Source organism: Capsicum annuum, chromosome 11 (assembly GCF_002878395.1).
Source record: "Capsicum annuum cultivar UCD-10X-F1 chromosome 11, UCD10Xv1.1, whole genome shotgun sequence".
Lineage (NCBI taxonomy): Eukaryota > Viridiplantae > Streptophyta > Magnoliopsida > Solanales > Solanaceae > Capsicum > Capsicum annuum.
The window spans coordinates 43,129,233-43,155,383 of record NC_061121.1 but is presented as its reverse complement, the minus strand read 5'-3'; the positions used below and the strand labels follow the sequence as shown (position 1 = coordinate 43,155,383).

The window sequence follows — 26,151 nt, the reverse complement described above, 5'->3', positions numbered from 1 at the left end:
TATTTAAAATAGTGTATATATGTGTATATATTTTCTAAAATAGTATATATTTATCGTATACATGTGTATATGTTTTATAAATTAGTATATAACTATATATATATATATATAGTGTGTGTGTAATAGTATATATTTATCGTATACATTTGTATATGTTTTATAAATTAGTATATAACTATATATATAGTGTGTGTGTGTATATATTGTAGTATATTTTATTTAAAGCAGTACGTATATATTGAATGATACATATATATGTGTATATATCTTCTATAGACGTATATATTTAATGTATACATGTGTATATATTTTATAAATTAGTATATAACTATATATATATATATATATATATATATATATATATATATATATATATTGTAGTATATATATATATTCTAGTATATTTTATTTAAAGTAGTACATATATATTGAATGGTGAGTATTCTTCTAGAGACATATATATTTAATGTATACATGTGTATATGTTTTATAAATTAGTATATAACTATATATATAAATATTATAGTGTATATATATTGTAGTATATGTTTTATTTAAAGTAGTACATATATTGAATGGTATATATATGTGTATATATCTTCTATAGACGTATATATTTAACGTATACATGTGTATATGTTTTATAAATTAGTATATAACTATATATATAGTGTGTGTATATATTGTAGTATATATATTGTAGTATATTTTATTTAAAGTAGTGTGTGCATATATTGAATGATACGTATATATGTGTATATATCTTCTATAGACGTATATATTTAACGTTTATATGTGTATATGTTTTATAAATTAGAAAATAAATATATATATATATATATATATATATATATATTATAGTATTTTTTATTTAAAGTAGTACATATATATTGAATGGTACGTATATATGTGTATATATCTTCTATAGACGTATATATTTAATGTATTAATGTGTATAAGTTTTATAAATTAGTATATAACTATATATATAAATATTGTAGTGTATATATATTGTAGTATATGCTTTATTTAAAGTAGTACATATTTTGAATGGTAAATATATATGTGTATATATCTTCTATAAACGTATTTATTTAACGTATACATGTCACATGTGTATATGTTTTGTAAATTAGTATATAACTATATATATATATATATATATATATTGTAGTATATATATATGTTGTAGTATATGTTTTATTTAAAGTAGTACGTATAGTCGTATACATTGAATGTTATGTATATATGTGTAATTGTGTATGTGTATATATTTTTTAAATTCTAATGTAGTATATACTATATATATAGTGTATATATATTGTTTAACGTATTTAAAATGTATATAGGTGCGTATATGTAGTGTATATTAGAAAAAAAATTATTTTTTTTTGTATTTTAACCAGTTTTGACCGAATTTTTAACCGGGTTTAGGTGGGTTAGACCGGGTTGGGCTAAGTGGGCCGGTTCAGGGTTGTTTTTGAAAAAATTACTGTTGGACCCGGAATCAGCCCGACCCACTTAACCTGGTCCGGAATCAGTCCAGCCCACAAATCGGTTAAAATTAACGGGCCGATTTCGGGTTGACCCAGCCCGGCCCACTTGACACCCATAGGTACACATGCTAGTTATCGTGCAACACATATTACTATAAGCATATTCTACTTACTTATAAAGGGGAATAAGCAGGCAGCCCCTCGACATGTAATATAGAATCTAATCTAGAAAGATGAAAACTAGACTAAAGAAGGAAGATGAAGCCGAGATCTAAAGAATACAAGAAGCAAACAACAAACCAAATTACATAAATGTAAAGGATAAGTAACTTGACATAAGATGCTACAAACAATAGGAATCAAAACATGTATCAAATCGTACAAGACCCCTAAGACCTATAGCATCAACACCAAGTTCTTACATGAACACAAGAGAAACTCAACCTCCCCAAGCACTCACGTTCTAAGTAAAAGTCCAACACTAGTGAAATCCACACTAACCCTAGTTACAATCTCACAAGAGAGAGAAAAAAGGTGTTTCAATATTTTGTCTTTCAATATTAATAAGCAACTAATGAAAAAACAAGCCTAAAGAGTCTATTTATAGCTATTACATCAAATGACTAAACTACCCTTAATGAAAAGGGGCGTCTATTGAGTGTAAGACTCCTTCTCTCATCAACTTGTGCCAATGACCAAAACACCCTTAATGAGGGGCGGTCATGGAGTGTAAGGACTCCTTCTTGACTCTTCAACTTGTGAAATCCTTTGGAGTGTTTCAAAAGACCTTCACTCACTTCCATCTTTATAAATAGGCAAAGTGGTTCAATGGACCATTGTACTATGTCGGTTTTATAAGTTAGACACTTCTACTTACATGTTTGTCATCTGGACCCCTGAACCCACTAAAAAATAATATTTTAAACACTTTTTTTGGAGAGGTAACACACTCCCATGTCAGCTACCACGTGTGCCACGTCAGCTGCCACGTGTTCCACATCATCTTCCACGTCATTTTCAAGCATTTCATTAAATTTCAAGTCATTTTTAAAATATTACATAACAAATTAAATATTAAAATTAATTTAATTAAATAATAAAAATTTATAAATTGTAGAAAAATTTGAATAATCGTGTTTTAATTTTGCTCACAAATTAAACATCAAATTCATTCCAAATAATTAAAATTCTTCTCCAACTAATTTAAATTGTTAACTATAAATTCATATATACAAACATAATGAATTTTCGATTTTTAAATTTGAATATCTTTAACAAATTCACAAAAACTTTAAGGTTTTTCAAGTTTATTAATTAAATTCACTAATTTTTCAATATCCACTATCACTCACTTTCAATTCAAATTTAAACTTTAATCCCACATAAAAAAAATTCAAATTTAAATTTAATCCTAAAAAAATATGAAAAATTTTGAATTGAGAGGAAAAATTTTAAAAATAAAATAAAATTTGAATTGGGGGAGGGAGGCTAGAAACAGGGTGGGGGTGTTGGGAAGGGGCTGGGTGGGGTGGGGGTCCTGGGAACGGGGTTGGGGGTCTGGGGACGGGGGGGGGGCTGGGGGGGAAGCTGTTGGGGAAGGGGGATTTTTTATTTTTTTTGTCTAAATTTATTATTTTTTAAAATATTTTTAAATTTAAAAACTGAAAAAAAAGTTTTAATCTTTTTTTAATTATTTTTTAAAATTATTTTAATATAAAATTGATCAAAAATTGACCCCAATCGCACCCAGGCGAGTGTAATCACTCTCCTTGTCCTAGTCAGCATTTTAATGCCACATAGGCAATGTCAAAGGTCAAAAAGTTTAAAATGTAGCTTTTTAGTGGATTCAGGAGTTCAAATGACAAACATTTAAGTAGAAGTGTCCAACTTATAAAATCGACCTAGTACAGGGGTCCACTGAGCCATTTTGCCTTATAAATATGTCTTGAGTTTGGCTTTTTGTGAAAGATATTATACTCTTTGCACCCGTATCAACATGTCTGCTTCAGTTGTAATTTTACTATATCACCCCTAATTAATCATTATAAGTCATCTAAGTATAAAAAAATTAATAATATTTAATAAAAATAATAAATTGGATATAAAATGATAAATTAATTGTTGACGTTTTATTTTTACTTGATGTCTTATATGAGACTTATTTAAATTTTTCACAAGTATTTTTTTATAGTAATTTTATTATATCACGTTTAATTGGTTGTTATAAGTTATTTAAGACATGTCTGTTTCGTTGTTTCAATTGTGATTTTATTATATCACTCATGATTAATTTTTAAAAAAGAATAGAAATAAAATAATAAACTAATTCTTGTTGTTTTGTACTACTTTTTCAGCTGTTTCAATTGTAATTTTACTATATCACGTCTAGTTAATTATTATAAGTTATTTAAGATTTAACAAATTAATAATATTTAATAGAAAGATAAATTAAACATAAAATAATAAATTAACTCTTGATGTTATAAATTATTTAATGTCTTATATGAGACCCATTTAAAAAAAATTCACAAGTATTTTTTATAATAATTTTATTTTATCACTTCTAATTAGTTGTTCTAAGTTACTTAGACATGCATGTTTCATTGTTTCAATCGTAATTTTATTATATCACCCTAATTAATTTTTATGGTCATCTAAGCATTAAAAGATTAATAATATTTCATAAAAAAAATACACACAAAATGATAACAACATAAAATATTTGTTTGGCTATTGAAATTATATTAGTGTCACAAACATTACATATTATTTAAAAATGAGACGACACATGTATTAATATCTTATTGAAAAATTATACTAAAAGCATTATAAATCACATATTTAACAACTTAAAAATATAAAAGATGTAAAATATTCGATTGACTTTCAAACTTATATCAGTCTCACTTAAATTGAAATAGAATAAAAAATATTATAAATCACAATAATTAAAAATTAAAATTATTTTAATAATTGATTATATAAATTATACTTGTGTCACATAAATTAAGATAAAAAATAATATATATTTGACCCCTACTTAGTACGGGCCTTTGATGTCTAGTAATAATGAGATAAATGAGTCTTAAGTATTGTAGAAGAATACTTCAGAACATACACAATAATTGAGCTATCATAAACTAAAAGTTTGGTGACTAATTCACAATAGGTACACATGCTAGTTATCGTGTAACACAGACTATTTAACATACAAAAAGATAAATGAGTTGTGTTGTTGCTAGTTATTGTGTAACAGACTATTAAGATACCATAAGATATATGAGTTGTTGCTAGTTATCGTGTAACACAGACCATTAACATACAATAAGATAAATGAGTTATGTGTTGTAGAAGAATAGGGTCGCAACATACAGAATAATTGAGCTATCATAAGCATGTGATGTGATAATTTAACAAGAATAATCTTATATCTATACAGAGAAACTTTGTTGTTGAATAGAAGATTAATCCAAAGTTGGACATTCATTTAGTGGCTTACCACTCTCTTTCCTTTTTTTGTTTTCTGGTAAACTATGACATTAAGAAACCAAATGGAAGTTTCTTCCTAATCATGTTCTCCATTGTATTGAAAAAATCAACTAAAATTTGTCTAACTGAAAAGGACAGTTGAGGATTATGTTGCTTGCACTTTAGTTTCAGGAACCTTCTTCATGAAATCCAGCCGAGCTTGTTTGGTTTGTTTAGGAGCTACAAGAATAAACAGACAATTTCATTAGTACATAAGCTAATGTAACTCCTAAACGTTCTGGCAACTTAGTTATGGACCAAGTTGCTCAGATTCTTAGAAATGTCAACAGATGCCTGTCGAGTTATTCAATAGTGACACATGCAGCATCAAAAAGTGAAGAGTCCGCGCAACTTAGGTTATGGATAAAGCAATTATTCATTTTACCTTTTGGGCTGCCTTGATTTTTTGATGCAAGGACAGAAGATTTCCATTCCTGATAAGCTTGTTCATCCATACGTTTGCGCTTCTTGCAAGCAGATGACTGCAAAACGGAAGGTACCAAAAATCAGTAAGAAACAACACAAACTGAGATGTAACTTGTATGAACTTTAATTGAGTACATAACTCCAGCACGAAGATTTCTAGATATTACAACTTGCATTCAACATATTTTTTCTAAACTAGGGGTTCAAATAAGCATCAATGTGGCTTGCCAAAAAGAACATGTCCTCAACAATTGTGGGGTTGTATCCTACCATATCTATTCATAACGTATACACATAAATGTTTTATATCAGAGTTGAGAGTTACTATGCTCCTTATTTATGTTAATATCCGAGTTGAGAGTTATGACATCAATAACTAGTAGCAAAATTCAGGAGAGCTCTCATTTACATTATCATCCTCAGATGAATAGCCACCATCTTCAGCTCTCCTTTTTTCAGGTAATGCATCTAGCAGCTCTGCATATGCAAATCACTATGTTAAAGTTCATTATACCTGTATTGAAAAGGACTGAACCACACTTTGCTTGCAACAAAATGAGGAAGATAATCAGCATGTGTTACCTCGGTTCCCCTTCACTGTCTTGGGATCTTTTTTCTCCTTTGATGTGCCAAAAACATCAAAACAAAGATCATTCATTGAGGTAGACACCTATATTATGTCAATCCACACATAAATATTAGAATCATAGCATAGAAAACTGATAGCTTAGTAAGAAAATGATCTGATGATAAAAGAAAAAAAGAAACAAGAACCAAAAGGAGCTTAAGGACTTACATTAGCAAATTCAGATTCTGATGTGCCACAAACTTCAATTAACTTCATTTTATCAACCTTGAGCTGCAAACACAGACAAAGAAAACTATGAGACAGTTCATTCGACATTATCATGTGGCTACAACTAGTGCAGGACTACCAACGCTTGAAGAGTGGACCAAACAAACCTTATGCCTTTTTGCACACAAATAGAACGCAGCAGCAGTGAACACAGGTCTACTGAAATCAGCACTTGCCTTTCTAGAAGGTGGCAAGGATGAACGAAACCGGTCCTTGTATCTGGAAAGGAATTGGAATCATAAAAAAAAAAAACTAATTAAGAACTCTCTGACAGTTCATATAATCCCATCAAACTAGAAGCTCTAGCATGCTCATATTCAGAAAGAACAGCCAAATCAAATTCCACATAAAGCAAAACAAAAACATCTTATTCTTGTCTAGTTAGACTCCCGAACATTAGATCAAACAAACATCATTGGCAAAACAATTAAAAAAAAGAATATGTCAACCATGAACTCAAAGAAGATCAAAACTTACAATGATAAACCTTTTTGAACAAAAGGAATGAGCCTGATACACCCAAATTGAATTGCCAATTCTCTGATATCAAGCTTGTTTCTACAAAGTAGAAGAATTTTTCACATCAGCAAGAATCTAACATGTAATAAAGCACCATTTGGTTCCATAAAGGAATGTACAGATTCACAAAAGGAAAATACAGAGTGAAATAAAAGATTAACTCACTTCACTCCAATACCATTTTGCATTGAAGTGAATGATCTGCTGTAAGCCTTCTCCGACATCCCACTCAATTTTATTGCTGCCTGGCGATCAAACACCACATCCATCCTACACATATCATCAGAACACATTACAAATCATAGACAGACATTACTCCTATCCAACATTTTACTATAGCATCAATATTTCAAATAATTTTGTCTCGATCATTTCTAATAGGAATACTTTTTGATGTAAAACTACAAGTAGACCTATGACTTGCCCTATAAAAAAGGGCAACCCAGTGGACTAAAGCTCCAGCTAGGGAAATCTTTTTTGCTCAGCTGATTGTCTACCTAAATTTCACTCTCCCCAAACTCCAGTTGGCGGATTACACTAAGTATGTTGTTGTTGTAACCCCAACAAATTCTAAAATACCCATAATTGATTTACACTTAAGCCCCCAATTCACCCTAACAGTTGGTAAAGAGAACAAAATTGTACCTAGAAGCAGCAATCTATTAAATCTGCCTCTAATTATAACTCAATTATCATTGTAAATTAATTTGAGACTATCGTTGAAATCCATAAACTTCAAATCACAAATTCGCCTCTTATTATAACCCCAACAAATTTCAAATACCCATAATTGATTTACACTTAAAACTCCAATTGATTCAAACAGATTGAGAACAGGAAAAATAAAATTTATACCTAGAAGCAGCAATCTCTAAGCAAATTATCGCCTTGCATATCTCCCCCTACAATAAAGAGAATAAAAAATAAATAAAAAATCAAACACAATTCAATTCCAATAAACAAAGCCATCGCATCGATTATCATTACTTACAACGCCGATGACGGAGGAATCGAATTGCACATCGGCAAGTCTACGTAGCTCAGCGGCTTTGCGGACTATGTGTTTGGTCTCGGAGAGGTTGAGTTTACGGGCGAGGTCGGAGAGATCCATTTTGAGGATTCGGGTTTGGGGAGTGAAGAGGAAATGGAGAATTCGGGTCGCAATTCGGGTTGCATTTTTGAGGGTTTAAGGGGAAGAAGAAGAGGAGGATATGGCGGGAATTGTTGAAATTGCTTGTCTTCCGGTGTATTTCATTTGGCGCGCGCGGGGGATAATATGGTGGAATCTTCAATTGGCGCCAACAGTTATTTTTACTGTGGTAAAAATGAATAGTGCTCTTCCGTAAAATAATGATCAGTTGCCACAAAATTTAAGAAAATAAAAAAGGTTTTTGAATTTTATAGCCTTAAATTAAAATTATATTAAATTACCAAAATGTCTTTTAATTTTTATGGTTCTAAATATGTCATGTGAAAAAGTTGAAATTAAAGTATTGCAAAAAAAAAAAAAAAATTATTATTTTGAAACCAACTAAAAATAAAAGTACTCAAGGAATTAGAATATGTTTTTACTTTTGCTTTCATTTTAACTGTCATTTTACTTATGTTTTTGAGAGAGAGTATTATTAAAAAAACTTGAGTTATGTTTTGGCACCTTATGTTTTTAAAAGATAGTATTACTGAAAGAAACTTGAGTTCAAAGCTTTGCTAGTAGTAATTGGCCTCCCTAGTTATTCAATTTTTTCTTTTACTTTAAAAAATCATTCAATTTTCGATAATTGACCTCCATAAATATTCAGTTTTATTTTTTGTGTTCTGAAAGTCACTCAATTTCTTTTTTGTTTTCCGAAGGACAATTTTGGGTAATTCGTTTTCAGAGGAACTCAACTTTTTCTTGTGTCTTTCAAAAGTTGGGTAATTGACCTTCAGGTTCACTTCACTTTGTTTTATTTTTCAAAAATTACTTGAATTTTTAAAATTTTTCAAAAACTACTCATTTTTGATAAAGTAGCTTTCGGATTCATAATTTTTGAAATTATAATCTCCAATAGCTATTTAATGGCATCTATAAATTTTTAGACAGTCGATAAAGATGTATATATACTTTCAAAAAAAAATATCAATTTGTAATAAACAATTGTTATTGAACAATTTTTATTGAGCTAAAACAATAATTAAAATAGGTTTCACTTTGACACATACGTTATTTTCATTTTTAACTTTTAAGTATAAGAGATGTGCAAAGATTATTTAATTTGTTAGTGACTTATTTGGGGTGAATATGTGACGTACAAATTAATATTTACCAGTAATATATAGGAGTATATTCTTAGAGTGATTTTGTAGCATTTTGATTGAGTAAAAAATTAGTGTACCATAATATGGAAAATGCGACACTAAATGGGCAGTGGCTATGGTAAGTATTTATCTCATACGGTATTTATCGCAAATCAATCAATTTAACCTTCAAAATAGAAGTATTAATTTAAGGTAAATATCTTGTGCATGTAAATTTGCACTGTAATTGATAGCTGTTTGCTCATAATATTTAGGGAATCTTTATAAAATAACTACATTTTGATGAAAAACTTACATTTTATAAGCATATTTTACATAATTATCATTTATAGTCGTTGTATTCAATCTACGCCCGTTGTATTCGATTTTATCAATAGTTTGTATTCATATAACATATAAATACAGTACAATTTAGACATTATATTCAATTCACAGCCGTTATATTCACTTTTACTCAGTAGTTTGTATTCATAAAAAACATAAATATACTACATATTTAGTCTCGCCAAAAATAACATCATTTTTTTTTTCATTTTTTTATATTTTTTCTTTTTCATGTTTTCCTCTTCTTCTTTTTTTTTTTTTTTTTTTTTTGTTCTTTTTTCCTTTATCATTTTTTTTGTTCTATTTTTTGTATTTTTGAAAAATATGACTACTTGAGCACAAGTCATGGATGATAACATAAATACCACAATTGCTTATCCTATTTGTAGTCACATCATTATTTATATTTTTGTATTCATTGATACAACTGTATTTGTATTTATATTTTAAAGTCCGCGCTTATATTTGTATTTTGTAGTTCGCATTTATATTTGTATTTTATGGTTCACACTTATACTGTATTAATATTTATTAGTTCGCACCATCATTTATCTTTTATATAATTCGCACTTGTATTTTAAAGAACTATTTTGTATTTGATTTTATAATTGCATGTATATTATAACGGATTATATTTGTATTGTGATTTTATTGTGTTTGTATATTAAAATTATATTTGTATTTGTATTCTATTTTCGTCGATGCCTTTATATTTTTAAAGAATTATTTTGTATTCATAAGTTGATTGCATATTGTATTTAGCCGTGATTATGTACAATTTATCATTTGTATTTGTATACAAATAAGTAAATACATTAATTGTATTTTCTTGATTCTAAAATATATAAATATGCAATGTATCATTTGATACAAATGTACCGTTTTATATTTGTATGTCAAAATTATCATTCGTATTTGTAAATAAATAAATATCACCTGATACAAATACAATTACAAACAAATGAAACAAATGATTTTACAAATACAAATACATATTATATATTGTATAAAAATTTGAATTGTATTTATTTGTATCAATAAATACAACTCGTATCAATAAATAAAAATAAGTATTCGTAGAAAGAAAATCAATTGTTCCTTTTCAATAATTAAAAAATACAAATGATAGTTCACACTTGTATTTATATGTTATAGTTCGCATTTGTATTTTTATTTTATAGTTCGCACTTATATTTATATGTTATAGTTCACATTTATATTTGTATTTTATAGTTCACACTTATATTTGTATTTGTTAGTTCGCACAAACGAAAAGAAGGAAAAAAAAAAAAGAAAAAAAAAGGAAAAAAAAAAAAGGAGAGTAATAGAAAATAGAGAAAAAAAATACATATTATAATTAGGGATAATTAATAGAAAAAGGATAGCTATGAATTATAATTAAGTAAAACTTAGGTTAAATAGAATAATTAAGAGTCAATGTTTGCTTAGTTATCCCCATGTTTACCGGTTGGTACAAACAAATAGTACAGTTAATTTTTACTTGTCACACTATTTTCTTAATGTGATTATCTTTTTATTTGTCATTTTTAACGAATCAAGAAAAAATAATTATTTTTTTTCATATTTTACCCTCAACATTAATTACTTATTCTCCAAATGATTTTTCAATACCTATTACTAAACATCAATTAATAAGGGCAATATTTTGAAGTCACAATACTAATTATTGTTTTCTTAATGAGTGTGTGATATCAAAAACGACAAGTAGTACTATGTAGTCGTTTGATGTGAGCTATTAGGGATAAATGGTCCCGAAATAAAATAAAGAAATATTTTATCCCATACTTGGTGTGAGGTACTAGTTAATACCAGAATTATTTACCCTTACACCATAATGATGCGATTAGTTGTCCCATATACATGGTGTGATAACTAATTCCGGGATTAATTATCCCGAAATAACTCTTTCCCAACCAAACGACAGGCTGAAATACTTGTAGATAAAAATGTTCAACAGCAAAATACAATTTAATTAAGAAATATTTCTCACATAGATATTTTATTCTACAAGATTCCAAATTCAGGAGTATTACTTGCTAATCTGTACTGCTTTTCTAATATTTTGAAGTAATATCACTTTTTACCTTTACATAAGATTCAAGGTAATCAAGAACCAGCAGCAACACATTGGAATCTGGATAACAGAATAATACAGCATATACCCAATGTAGCCCCACAAAGTGGGTTGGTTGGGGGGAGGAGGGGGAGTGTATACCTTACCTCTGTGTTAGATGTAGAGAGGTTGTTTCGATAGACCCTCTACCCTCTGCTCAAGGAAAACAAAATTGGACTACAGAATGTCCACAGATAATGAGCTACAAAGACATTTGACTACTACAACAATATACCAAGTACAGTCCCACAGGTGGAGTCTGGGAAGCAGACGTCACCCCTACCTTGAGGAGGGAGAGGTGGTTTCTGAGATACCCTCGGCTCAAGAATAGGTTTAAATAGAACCATCCTTAGTCGGGTGACAACATGACAATCAGTAGCACTGCTAAAACAGCTGAACAGTACAGAGGTATCTGAAATCATATACTCAATGTCAATCTTATATCGTTTGTTCAGCAGTACAAGTCCTGCCTTGTATATAATAATAATAACCTCCGATACACCACCTGAGTCCTTGACCGAGAAACCTTTCAGAGGACCATAACCAACCCCACTACAAGAAACCCAAAAAAAATTAAATTCAAAGTACTCTTGAGACCATCTTACTGTAATAGTTCCTGAATACTCTTTTAAGCAACCTGCAGTTTATGTCTCGATTGATTGTTTGAACTCGTTGATATCGCAGTAGCAAAACCAGAAAGAAAGCATGGTGTCTACGAAGATGTCTCTGCTGTTTCTTCGTCGACTCCACTCTCTTGAATCAGCTGTTAACATTCAGAAGAATTTAGATTAGGAAAGTTAAAGATATATTTCATATGACAGAATAGACTTGACAGTTGATAGGAAGCAGTTGGAAATACCAAGGAGCCAGCTCGCTCATATGCTTCCATTACTTTAGGATCATCCTCGCCTGCATAGCCAACTTGCAATATCCGAGGACCATTCACTGACCAAAATGCTCTTCTGCCTGCTTCCTGCAATCACTCATGATGTCAATTCAGAATATCATACAATTGTCAACTGAAGCATCCATAGGAAAAGACTATCTGGCAAACTTCCACAGACATCTCTTCTCTCTTGAGATAAATGCCGCAACTAGCAAGTAGAAAGGATTTTTTTATTGATAACCGTGGTGTCCGGGATACCCGTCACCTCCCACCAGCAGCAGGTACCACCAGATAACTCTATCCATCAAGGTTAGAACAAATGGGAAGAAAGAATTTGTGAACTACTAATGTAAAACACAAAATCTGTGAAGTAAAATATTATCATACAGAATTAACAAAATATGGCTAAAGGAACAAATAATTCGGCAATCCAAGGCAGTAGAAGAAATGATCGTTTCATACAGAATTGATTCCATTAACTTACATGGACTAAAAAAAAAGTGTTGTTCTTGGACAACCATCCTCTACAATTGGTCAAAAATGAATACTCTTTGCTAAATGGTTTCATCACACAGAATTGTAGCTGCATTCTATCCACACATCTGAAAGTATAAATTTTTGAGATAATTAAATATGTAGAGCAAGAGGAGCTACTATTTCATAAATTTTTGAGATAATTAAATATGTAGAGCAAGAGGAGCTACTATTTCAAGCGACTGGATAAGAACTCAAAACTTGAAATGCTATAATATGTGCTGCTTATTGTCACAACTGTAAGGGTTAAGTTGAGCAAACGAAGCACATTAAAAAAACAGTTCGGATTATACCTGTAATATGAGCAAATAAATAGCCTCTAGTGCCTGTACACGAATTTCAGGATCGGTAACGGGTTCTCGCTCGATTGAGAGTGCACTTGCAAGCTCTAGTGGCATTTTCCTAGTGTCTTCCTCACTATAAACCTGTCAGAAGTTGGACCATAAGAAAATAGTCAACTCAAATGATAAGGAATATGGAGAACTCAGACAAGAATATTAAGTTCATCATATTTGTAACGGCGAGCTACAGATAATTGGGAAGGAGAGTGAAAGACATGGAGTGCCAAAAAAGAGAAAAGAAGATATGTTCCAACATGGAATATATTTTAAACTTGATAGCGAACCGAACAGAAATGATTCTCAGATCCACCTGCGTCTCTATTCCCATTTGAAAATTTATTCTCTTTGCTCCTCACTAACTTATCTATTGAACCGAGTCTTCTAAGGACTTCGGTTTACCAGAGCAACACCATAATGTTACTAGCTAAATCCTAAAACAAGAAGTCCTTGAGAAGTGAACAGCTAAAACACTGCTAGTTTGTACTTGACAGGATAAAAATATTACCTATAGCAGATAAACCATTCCCTTTTGTGTACATTAAATAATGTCACACATTGATAACAATAATAAACATAGTAACTCTCGGTATACTTGTTGAAAAAAATCTCTGTGACAGTCCTTGAATAAAAATGGAAGCTTTCTTATTCCCATTCAAAGAGGAACCATTCACCTTATGATCAGAATGAATTCCCGATAACAAACACCATTTCTCAGTTTTCAAATTTCAGATTATCTGGTAGAACTTATTTATTTCTTCACTTGCTTGAACAATTTGAATCAGAGATATAGAACAATTAAAGCAAAGACACGTCCATGGAGGTCCATGGACTTTGAGATGATGGAAAAACAGTTTTATAGGTCTCTATGGAGTTCCATGAAACAGAAACAAATAAGTGTTCCATATGACAGTAAAAAGCAACGAAACATCCATTCTTTCAACTCTTAATTACAGATAGATTTGAAGACTACTGCAGAAATGCAGAAATAAATTAATTATTGTTGACATCTTCCATATATAATTATTTAGTGCAAGTCACCTTATTTCCAGCAACTGGTAGGAGAAGGGCTGGCCATAAGAATTCAGAAATCAGAAGCAAATTTTGCAGCTGATTCTCCGCTTCAAAGCAGCAGTTGCGGATGGTTCCTGCGACCTATATCCAAAATCAGTGAACAACTTTTTCCAGCTAAACTTCTGCTAATCACGATTCGAAAGAAAGCTTTAAATATACAGTAAAATAGCTGGATCAAAGTCAAACTGCGCAGTCTAGAACGCACTGACTAAACATATTGGTGCTTGATGACACAATTTTCAACATTTCAAATCTTTTTCGTTTTACAATAAAAAAGGATAGCCCGGTGCACTAAAGCTCCTGCTATGCACGAGGTCCGGGGAACGGCCGGACCAGAAGGGTCTGTTGTATGCAGTCTTACCTTACATGTCTGCAATTACATGTCTGCAAGGGGTTGTTTCCACGGTTTGACCCCGTGACTTCATGATCACATGGCAGCAACTTTACCAATTACTTCAAGGCTCTCCTTCTCATTTTACATTCAGATACTTAATTTTAAAGCAGAAGTCCATATATGTATGAAAAAAGCCATCTTTAACTGAAAAATATCCTACCACATACCCCTCTCTTTCGCAACAAGCTCTTAGAATCATGCCGGACTATTTGCTTTAGAAGGCAGCGTTTTTGATCAAGCAAAAGCTTTCTCCCCTCTTCCTTCTTAGAAATGTTAACAAGTACAGAAGCCACATGTTCAAAGGGATCAACTGACAACAAGGGAAAAGGAGATTTGTTGTAACAACAGCAATAAAGATAATAATGCTACGGAAAGTTAAGCCAACAATTTCTTGTTTGAGTTAAGAGTTAACTATGCAGCATGTTTAAGACACATATCAAGTTTCTTAAAAGAAGTATGCCTTCACTAATAACTGAAGAGGTACGGGGTTTCTTCTTGCAAAATTGAACAGATGGACTTTACTCAGCATTGCTCATCCACAGTGGAGTATTTTCTAAGTCTTATAGCACCCAAAATTTGGTGAAGTACATCAATCATAAAAGATTCTTCTTCCACATAAAGTCTACACTAAGTTTCTTGTTTCCCAATCGAGGATTTTTTCATTATAACACAGAGTCACATCTGGTCAAATTTAAAGCTCAGTGGAACAAACTTGTGGGCACAACTTGTGCTTTGGTTTTCAAGATCTGGAACAATCCTCAGAGTAAACAAGAAGATCCATGAAAATTCACAATATTAACATGTTGATTTGGATTTATCTTACCACTCACAAGAAAAATATGTTTACTCAGATTTGTTATCCATCTTAAACGGACTAAGGTGAATTTAAGTCGGGTGCTCTAGTAGGCAATCAATTCAAGTTCGAGTAGCCAATCTGAAAGCTTTATCAGGAAATAACCACCCCCCAGGTTCTCACTTTGTGTACAAGCTAAGCAGGGATTCGTCTGGGTTCAGCAGAAACCATATTTCTCTCTTAGTTCTAACTTCTAAGGACAAGTATCAAAAAGCTAGAAACACGCAACAATCGATCTGGATAAAAGGGAAATAGAATGACAATTAGACATACCTTTTCTCTCAGAGGAGGACGAACAAAATGATCTGACAAGCTTCGAGACATATAAGCCATGCATCTTCTCATCTGCAGACTGGCAATCAGGGAAAGCAATCAGCATAATAAGCATAAGAAACCAATATTTTTGAATGATGATGAATAAGAAACCAGTTACCAACTTAGCCATATTACTTGGGGAGAATCAACTACTACAACATAACAGTAGGAACAAAGTGTACAGCATGATTTAAGATATTATGGGACTCTTGTTTCTTTTGTCTCTCTCAGTATTTTTATTTTCTTCAATTTTGTACAGGTCCTGGATAGGAAGGTGTGAAGGGAGCGGATTAGGATAGAGAGTTAGTTGGTAGGAATGCGTCCTGTCTAGTAGGAAGGTTTGCTTCTATTCATGTAGCTGTAGTGTTATGTGTCTGCCTTGTAGTTCCTTGTTCGTGGTGTTTTGGTGATGTTTGTGATTTCTGGATAGACTGTATATCACATTACTCTATGGGTGTCTTGTTTCTTTTATTTGTTATTGGTGTGATATCCCTTTTATATCAGCTCTCCTCTGTTTTATATTACTTATGGGTGCCGTATTTATGTTATGTAATCTGCTTCTGTGCTTTATTATGTGTTTGTGTGGTATCTCGTGCCTTGAGCCGGGGATCTATCGGAAACAACCTTTCTACTTCTTCAGAGGTAGAGGTATGGACTGCGTACATCTTACCCCCCCAGACCCCACTAGGTGGGAATACACTGGGTTTGTTGGTGGTGGTGGTGGTGTGATATCCCTTTTTATTTGTTGTTTTTATGTTTTTCTTATACTGTTATTTGTCCTAAGCCAGGGGTCTATCAGAACCAGCCTCTCTACTTCGTCCGAGGTAGTGGTATGGACTATGTATATCTTACCCTCCCTAGATCCCACTTTGGGTATGTTGTTGTTGTAATTTTGTACAGACATATTATTCTTTCTTTTTCAGCCATTCAATGACCAAGGAGGAGAGAAATGCGGAATAAAAAAACTAATATTTGCAAAGTTGTCCCCTTTTTTTTTCCAAATGGGAAGGTCAAGTCTGGAAACTTTCGTCCATTAATGGGTAACTTAAGAAAGATACACGAGGCAATTTTGTAATTCATCTAATGGGTTCATAAACAAGAATATTGAAACATATTAGTAGCTTCAAAGTTAAAGATGGTGTAAACAAGAACATACGGAGAGTTGATAAGACCATCAAGAGAATATGGGTGATGATCCCAGCAGCCATGTTTTAATGTTTTTATCTGGAAAAGAATCGAAGATGTTTGATGGAACCTCATCTCCAGATTATTCTCTCAAAGTTAGATGTTTGCTTAATCTTTTTTGTTGGACTTAGTTAACTTGGACCATTTTCTGGTCAGACTTTGTTAGCTCCCTAGTTTTAGATTGACACATTATAAAGGGGCTAACAATCTTGTACTTCTGTTCTTTTGTAGTTTTGCATCTCATTGATACCTTTTTTTAACGAAATACCTTAAGTCATCAACAAAAAGGGAAAAAAAGAGGCATATAAAGCGTTGGTGTAACAAAAAAAATTAAGATGAGAATTAACCTGAAGCAAAGAATCAATACCAGCATCCAGCTGTGTGAGATTAACAAGGAGCATAATCAGCAGACTTGTGATTTCACAGTCTTGCCTGTATAGGGTCTCCATCGATGTCTTAACCATATGCATCTCAACCATCTTAGCTGCCAGCTCTGGCTTTTGTGACAGATTGACCAATGCTTGAGCCGCAGGTTCAGAAACCACCTGAATGAGTTAGTTGATACAAGAAGAGAAAATTAGAAAGGCCTTCTGAAGGCTGCTGCATAGTATAAGTATCAACGTTTTGGAAGATAACTCATAATGTGAACTTTATGGATGTAAGAACACGACATTTTAGAAGATACTGCTACCTTTTTTTCACCAACAAGGCGAGACACAGAGGGAAGCACAACGTTTGCATACTTTCCAAGAGATTCCAAGCCATCCTCAGAACCAGTATAATCACGAACAATATCAACCGCTAGTTTTTTCACCTAAATTATAGTTCACACATTCACATATCAAAAAACTCAGTAAGACAATGAAACTCAAAGCAATTAGCTGCAATATGAAAAAGGTATACCATCAGTTCAGATACAGATTAAAAAAATTAAGAAGACAGCTATTTATTTTCACAAACATATACCCAAAAGCTCAATAAAACAAGCAAAAACCAAAAGTAATAGTCTCCAACGAAAAGGTTCGGCCCCAAGTCAATTCTAAATCCTACTTTAAAATTTATACAGAAGGATTCTTCCTTTATTTCAAAAAACACTGCATTTTCAGCTAAACCATTCTCTAAACATACATATCGAAAAGTTCACCAAAGGGATAAGAAATCAAGCTCATTACATTCCCACGTTAAAAAAAACAAAGAAGAGAGAGAATAAGCTAATTTTTCACCAAAAATCATTCTTCACACATACATAGGTGCAAGAATGACTAGTAATGGACTAAAAACTCAAATATCAATTAACTGTAAAATGGAAAGGCTCCGTCTCAATCAGTTCTAATTTGATTTTTAAGAAGACACACACTGTTTACATCAATCAATCAAACTGAAGACAAACAAAACTGGGGAGAAAATCAAACAACATTATTCATTCTTCAAACATACATAGTTGCAAGAATGATTAGTAATTCACCAAAAACACACATCGTTTAACTATAAAATGGAAAGGTTCATCCCAGTCAGTTCAAATTCATTTTTCAAGAAAAGATACTTTCTTTACATCAATCAATCCAATTGAAGACAAGCGAAAGGGGGGAGGGGGGGAGGAGGAAATAAACTGTAAAACAAAAGGATTCGTCCCAATCAATTCAAATAGTAAATTTTTTAAAAAAGTTTTTTAAAAACAAAGGGGTGGGGGGTGGGGGGTGTAAACTGATGTGAAACAGAGGAGTATATCCAGAAAGTAAAGGAACTTTCTGATTTTATAGGCAGAAAGACGTAACAAAATAAACCAAAAAACTGGAACGACTAACTAAGATAACTCCTAAAAAATAGGAAACAAATTCACGATAAACTACTCTCCTAAAGACTAGGACAAAGCTGGAAATAGGACTTTATTTGCTTACTTTATTTGCTAACACTCTCCCTTAAACTGAAAGCTCACAAGTTTCAGGTTAACATTAGCTAGTTGAACGCTTCCATCGTGCCAATACCCATCGACCTCCTCAGCTTTTGGAAAGGGAGAAACCTGAGAGGTTTAGTTAAAATGTCCGCCAACTGATCTTCACTTCGGCAATACTGAAGCTCTATTGTTCCTTCATTGTTGAGATCTTGCAGGAAATAATACTTCACATCAATGTGTTTGCTTCTTCCATGGTTCACAGGATTCTTTGACAACTTGATTGTAGAATTGTTGTCACAAAAATATTATAGTAGCACTTTCCATCTTGAATTGCAGCTCTTTAAGTATTCTCCTAAGCCAAATAGCTTGACAAGCACAAGCTGTAGCAGCTACAAATTCAGCTTCTGTACTTGATAATGTGACGACTGTTTGCTTTTTGGAGGACCACGTTACAACCCCTGTGCCTAGCATAAAGACATAACCTGAAGTGCTCTTTCTACGATCTTGATTTCCTAAATAACCATTATCAGTAAAACCAATCAAATCTGCCTTTTCTCCCTTACTGTAGAAAATTCCAAAATCCTTGGTTCCTTGTAAGCAACGAAGAATTCTCTTCGCAGCTAAGAGATGCATTTCAGTTGGGCACTCCATATATCTACTTACAAGACTAACAGCATACATGATGTCTAGTCTTGTAGCAGTTACGTACATTAAACTACCCATAATTTGCTTGTAAATTGTGCTATCTGTCTTCTTTCCTCTCCCACCCTTTGGTTAGTTTCAAGCCAAACTCAACTGGAATGTTGGTTGGATTGCAATTCTGCATCTTAAACCTGTTTAAAATTTCTCGCACGTACTTCTTTTGGGAAACAAATATACCATCATAAAATTGCACTGCTTCTCAACCAAGAAAGTAATGCATCTTACCAAGATCAGACATCTTGAATTCATCCATCATAGACCTCTTGAAAGCAGAAAACATGCCTTTATTATTCCCCATAGAGATGAGATCATCGACATACAAACACGCAATGAGCATTTTCCCATTCTCCCCAATTCTCACAAAAAGTGTAGGCTCATATGGACACTTTTGAAAACCCATTTTCTGAAAATAAGCCTCAATGCGACTATACCAAGCCCGTGGGACTTGTTTTAGTCCATAAAGAGCTTTCTTTAATCGATAAACTTTATGCTCACTTCCAATCTTAACATAACCAGGGGTTGTTCGATAAATACCTCTTCCTCCAAGTATCCGTGTAGAAGAGCTGATTTGACATCCAATTGAAAGATCGTCCACGAATTTTGTGCTGCCAAGACAATTAGCATTCTAATAGTGCCATGCCTTGCAACTGGAGCAAAAACTTCAGTATAATCCACACCATACTCTTTCTTGTATCCCTTAGCCACCAATTGCACCTTATATTCGTCGATTTCGCCATTTTCTTTCAGTTTCGTCTTATAGATCCACTTGACACCAATAATTTAATAATTTTGTGCTTATCAGGAAGATCAATAAGCTCCCAAGTATAATTCCTTTCAATAGCTTCAATTTCATCATCCATCGCCTTTCTCCATTTTTCTTCTCTAACAGCACTCTCAAAAATAATTGGGTCACAGTCTGCAAACAATGCAAAATGGTTAACGGCATCACTATTTGCATTAATTCCTATTACCTCATAGTCCATCATCCACGCGGGCTTTTTGCGAGCATAACGAAGAGATTGAGCTACTGCATCAGTTTCTTCTAAAGTTGTTGGTAAAGTTTCAGCAGTTGGTGAACTTTCAGCAAGAGTTGGTAAAATTTCAGCAGCTGCGGGAGTTGAATTCGCTGCACTTTCGGGTATTGCATCTACTTCTTCGGCTCCTGTATCAAATATGATTGGAATAGACTGCTGCATACTCCAATCCCAAGTGTTTTCTTCATAAAAAATAACATCTCTACTGATTACAATCTTCTTCGTTAGTTGATACGGGAATAATCTCGGATATGGACTTAGGAGAGTGCATGTTGGACCCAAGCATTGGCATGTGCAATTGAAGTATAAAAGAGGCCCAAAATGTACCCAAATCAGCTCATAAATTACACTAGATGGGTGCCCACTCTTTGAAGGGTTTGTTGGTCATTTTAACTTATATGTTGTAATAGTTATAAAAGGAACATTGTAGGGTTTTTAGATTTAGTTTTTGATGATATTTGTGAGTCTTGAAAGACCAAAGAACACAAGTCCTCTCTCCTTGAGGCACCAAAACCGAAACTAGTATACAACAATAGGGTGGATTCTCTTTTGTTGTTGCTTGCTTGGAAACGTTGATGCTAGAGAGGTGCAATCCGATCTTGCGTCACGTAAGAAATAGGTTTATTGTTGTGTGTAGTGTTAAGGGTCCAAGAGTGTCCATTCTTGGGTTCTTAAGATTATACCTTCATGTGATCTATCTATCTATCCCTTTACTTTCTTGTAATCGTGTTTAGTGTTAGTGTTGTAATCTTGTGTTCTTGTTGTTATTGTTAAATCCGAATCTTGTGCCTTTGTGTTCATCTTGTTCTTCACGTATTGTTTCTGTTTTGGTAAGAAATACACCTTGTTCACCTTGTATTCTTGTTGTATTTGTGAATCCGAGAGAGGTCTCCAATCGGTCCAAGGATCTTAGTGATTTGTGGACTGTTTTGGAGTGTGTTTGTGGACTATTTTTTAAGTGATTTCGTGTCTTCCAAGTTTTTATCGTATCATCAGTGGATTAAGCAATTTATATGCCTTTGATGCTTCACTAACACCGAGAAAGATACATTTTTCACTTTTGTCATCAAGCTTCTTCCTCTTCTCGTCTAGAATATGCACATAGCCAATGCAACCGGAAATTCGAAAGTGGTCCACAGTTGGGTTTTTCCCACTCCAAGCCTCCTCTGGAGTCATGTTTTGAACAGCAAATGTTGGACTTCTATTTAACACATGAATGCTCCAATTTACCGCTTCTGGCTAGAAAGTCTTTTTCATTTTTCCTTTGGCCAGCAAACTCCGCACCATATTGAGAATGGTTCTATTCTTCCTCTCCGATACACCATTTTCTTGTGGTGTATAAGCAGCGGTGAGCTCTCTTCGAATTCCACTAAATTCACAAAAATCTTCAAAGAGCTTTGAGCAATACTCGCCCCCACGATCAGTTTGAAGAGTCTTTATGACCCTTCCAGTTTCATTTTCTAAGTGAGCCTTGAAGCTTTTAAATGCTCCAAAAGCTTCTGATTTTTCCTGTAAAAAATACACCAAAATTTTCTGGGAATAGTTATCCGTAAAGGTAATGAAATACCTTTTACCTCCATTAGCAATTGGTTTAATTGGGCCACAAATATCTGAATGCACCAGCTCCAAAATACCCTTCTCTCTCCACGACTTCCCTATTGGAAATTGAGAACGATGTTGTTTGCCAACAACACATTCTTCACAAACTTGGGAAGGGATGATGATTTCTGGAAGACCTATCACTATATTTTTCTATTGGAGAGTTTTTAATTCACCAAAACCCAAGTGACCATATCTAAAATGCCACATCCAAGAGGGATCTTTTACTTCCGCCTTTAAACAAGACTGAATACTCTCAATATTCAAGGGAAATAACCTCTTTGAATTCATTTTCGCAACAACAATAGCTCCTCTAGTAGGACTATAAATCTCACAAACATCTTTCTCGATGAAAATATAATATCCTTTTTCTTGCAATTGTCCAACACTCAATAAGTTGCTTTTTAAAGCAGGAACATAAAGCACATTTGATATTATTTCTTCAAAACCATTCTTGGCTTTAATTTTAATATCATCTTTTCCCATTGCATCCACAATAGAGCAATCACCAAAACTAACTTTAGAACGAAAGCCTTCATTTAAAGAAGAAAAACAAGACTTACTCCCACTCAAGTGATTACTGCAGCCTGTGTCCAGATACCAAACATCTTGCACGGGTTTTCCTTCTGTGTCTATTGCCATCAACAGGGTCTCGGTTTCGTTGCTTTCAACAAAATTTGACTTCTCGTCCTTGTCACTACTAGTGTAGCACTCAGATAGATAATGACCAAATTTATGACATCGATAGCATTCGATTTTTGATTTGTCAAAATTCTTCCCCCTGCCTTTGCCATCATCATTGGCTTTAAAATTTTTGCCGCCATCTCTATTTCCTCTATCTCCTCTTCCTCTTCCTCTACCTCTACCTCTATCTCTACCTCTAGAATTAGAAGGAACAAAAGTAGAAGCCTTTAAGGCCTGCTCCTCTGAATTTGAATGGCGATTCATCTTCTGTTCATGCACCAATAGAGAGCTTTGTAATTCATCCAAAGAGCGCAATATTTTCTCAACAATTGTGACATTAGTCATCTTCTCGCCATGGAATCGCATTTTGTTGTTGATCTCCATTTTTTTAGCGCAATAACTTATGACGGACTCTCCTTCCTTCATCTGCAGAGTCTCGAAATCCCTTCTCAAGGCTTGAAGCTGTGCACACTTCACTCTAGCAGTGCCTTGATATTTCTGTTTCATGGAGTCCCAAATATCCTTAGAAGTTTCTTTGCAAAGAATAGTTTCTAGGATGGGACGATCGATAGCCTGAAAGAGATAATTCTTCGCTTTCAAATCTTTCAGTTTTTTCGCTTCCAACTCTGTTTTTTGAGCATTCGTCAAAATTTCGCTTACTGTAGGAGAATCGATGCCGTCCTCCAAAATTGGCCAATACTCTTTTGACCGTAAGAAATTCTCCATCAGCACGCTCCAATGGTTATAGTGACTATCAAAGCGAGGAATTGCTGCTTGTACGAAGTTACTATCTAATGCCATGAGTGTTTCAGAATAGAGAAAAGAGGTTCAGCTGCTGCTGTATTTATTTCTTCACTGCAGGATCTCACGCTCGCTCTGATGCCACTGTAAACTGATGTGAAACAGAGAAGTATATGCAGAAAGTAAAGGACTAAAGATAGAGTCAACACACTGAATTTAATGGAACTATCTTAACTGTTATTCATAGTCTGTGACTGCTGATTTTATAGGCAGAAAGACGTAACAAAATAAACCAAAAAACTGGAACGACTAATTAAGATAACTCCTAAAAAATAGGAAACAAATTCACGATAAACTACTCTCCTAAAGACTAGGACAAAGCTAGAAATAGGACTTTATTTGCTGACTTAATTTGCTAACAGGGGAAAGGGGAATCAAACAAATTGTACTCAAATCAATTAACTGTAAAACAAAAGGGTTTTTCCCAAACGATCCTAATCTTCTTTTAGAAAAAAGATACTTGCTTTACATCAATCAATCAAATTAAAGACTAGCAAAAAAAGAGGGGGAGGGGGGAATCAAACAACTTGCACTCAAATACTTGAAAGAGCATAGGAAGGATTAAAGGGATCCCCATTACATTCCCAGGTTAAAAAGTTACGATAATAAGCTATGTTTTAACTGGAAATCATTCTTCAAACATACATGGTTCCAAGGATGATTAGTAATTCATTGAAAATACGATACAACCTTAAAAGAACCACACCCCAAAATCTATTAATTGGCCGGATCTTTAGAGCACCGGGCTGCCCTTTTTAAGGTTGGAGAGCTCAAGGTTATATAAGCCCCACATCAGTTCCTCACATAACCAGTATAGGACTTTTTGCATTAGGATCATAACAAAACACATACATCAATTAACTGTAAGATGAAAAGGATTCACCCCAATTGATTCTAATTCAATTTTTAAGTTTAAAAATTCTTTCTTTACATCAATCAGGTAAAAAAAAAAAATCAAACAAATTGTACTCAAGAACATTAATAAGTTGAATTATAATCCAAAAGAAATATATAAATAAAAAGATAAAAGGGTATATAAGAAGTTTATGAAAGTTACTGGGGGGGAAGGGGATGATAGAAAGCCAATCAATTCTTCTAGCTCCGTCGCCATTTTAGATGTTCTCCACTTACTTTCTTCACTTGGCGGCACTAGCTGTCTGTTTTTCAAGAAAAAGATTTTTTTGACATTCAGGTTTTAAAGGTGCAACAACGTTGGCTTTATGAAAGTTTTTTGTTTTTTTTGTGTCCAGGTACTCGCATCAGATTTTGATTAATGTGAATTGTATATCGGTTAGACCCGATTTGATCGTGACTCTCTATTGAGAATTTTTTTATATTCATAACTAAACCCTATTTGATAGTGACATTCTCTATTAAGAATTTTTTTATATTCATAACTCGAATTCAAGACCTTTTATTAAGACCACACTTTTGACCATTAAAACAAATATTTTTATTTTTTTCATTCATATTTTTCTCATAAAATTTAAAAAATAACTATTCCCATCCCAAATTATGTGTCGTCATTTTTTTTATCAGTCCTAAAAAGAATATCGTTTTTCCTTATTTAGTAAGTTTTTAAAAACATTATTATAATTTTACCTTTAATGGTCCCACTTAATTTTAAATACTATTACTTTTTTTTTTCAATTAAAAGTGATCTCACTTGATTTTTAAATACTATTACTTCTTTTTTTAAGAAGAATAATTTTATAACTTTAACAAAGTCAATACTTATTTCTTAAATATCTTATCCGATAAAATGGCGAATTTATAGTCACGAATAAACACAACATCAATTTTAATTTCAATATTAAAAAATTATTATTTTCATGATAATATTCATCCCTCTCAAAATAGTTACAAAATTTACTAAAATTTTGTCATAAAATAATTTATTTATTTAAAAAATAAAGAGATAATTAATTATTTATTTAATATTTTCATTAATAATATTAGAATTAAAAAATACGTAAATAAATAAAAATTTAAAAATTAATAAAAAATATATTAATTAAATTAATCTTCTAATATTTTTTTAAGAATTGTGTAAAATTTATACATACGAATTATTTTAAAATGGGGGATTTTATTTTTTTTTAACACCTATGCAGAATTTATGCATATAAACTATTTTAAGAGGGAGAATTAATTTTTTAGCCCCTCTGTTAAATTTATACTCGCTTGTAGAGGTGTATACAGGTCGGATTGTTTTGGTTTTCTATTAAAAAAAAAAACAATTATGTCGGTTTATTAAAACTATAAACTAAATCAAAC

The 26,151-nt window shown here is 32.6% G+C and overlaps 2 protein-coding genes across 3 annotated transcripts; both read right to left on the bottom strand.

Moving 5' to 3' along the window:
• Positions 1–4,867: 4,867 nt before the first annotated feature.
• Positions 4,868–8,092, bottom strand: LOC107846874 (origin of replication complex subunit 6). The gene is made up of 10 exons (XM_016691142.2): positions 7,817–8,092; positions 7,681–7,727; positions 6,991–7,095; positions 6,784–6,864; positions 6,414–6,525; positions 6,247–6,309; positions 6,033–6,120; positions 5,860–5,927; positions 5,410–5,506; positions 4,868–5,204 (listed from the first exon to the last, which is right to left on the bottom strand). The coding sequence occupies exons 1-10, from the start codon at positions 7,934–7,936 to the stop codon at positions 5,131–5,133; spliced, it is 855 nt and encodes a 284-aa protein (XP_016546628.2). The 5' UTR covers positions 7,937–8,092; the 3' UTR covers positions 4,868–5,130.
• A 3,883-nt stretch (positions 8,093–11,975) lies between these two features.
• Positions 11,976–25,179, bottom strand: LOC107848152 (protein HGH1 homolog). Of its 2 annotated transcripts, none has more exons than XM_016692844.2 (9): positions 24,932–25,179; positions 17,852–17,974; positions 17,508–17,705; positions 15,934–16,012; positions 14,975–15,117; positions 14,381–14,494; positions 13,295–13,426; positions 12,441–12,554; positions 11,976–12,344 (listed from the first exon to the last, which is right to left on the bottom strand). In XM_016692844.2, exons 1-9 carry the CDS (start codon positions 24,983–24,985, stop codon positions 12,294–12,296), a joined length of 1,008 nt encoding a protein of 335 aa, XP_016548330.1. In that variant the 5' UTR covers positions 24,986–25,179; the 3' UTR covers positions 11,976–12,293. The 2 variants fall into 2 exon arrangements, 1 of the variants encoding a protein (XP_016548330.1); XR_007046613.1 differs by lacking the exon at positions 11,976–12,344 and adding an exon at positions 12,952–13,069 and having other exon boundaries at positions 12,537–12,554; positions 24,932–25,163.
• Positions 25,180–26,151: the final 972 nt, after the last annotated feature.

Bases quoted from the DNA above. Each gene is read 5' to 3' on its own strand.
- LOC107846874 (XM_016691142.2), bottom strand. From the start codon at position 7,936: ATGGATCTCTCCGACCTCGCCCGTAAACTCAACCTCTCCGAGACCAAA. The intron at 6,121-6,246 runs GTAAGTCCTTAA...GACATAATATAG, and splicing joins CAGAATCTGAATTTGCTAAT to GTGTCTACCTCAATGAATGA. The intron at 5,928-6,032 runs GTAACACATGCT...TTGCATATGCAG, and splicing joins GACAGTGAAGGGGAACCGAG to AGCTGCTAGATGCATTACCT.
- LOC107848152 (XM_016692844.2), bottom strand. From the start codon at position 24,985: ATGGCGACGGAGCTAGAAGAATTGATTGGCTTTCTATCATCCCCTTCC. The intron at 14,495-14,974 runs GTATGTGGTAGG...TTTTGGATATAG, and splicing joins GCTTGTTGCGAAAGAGAGGG to GTCGCAGGAACCATCCGCAA. The intron at 13,427-14,380 runs GTGACTTGCACT...AACTTCTGACAG, and splicing joins TACCAGTTGCTGGAAATAAG to GTTTATAGTGAGGAAGACAC.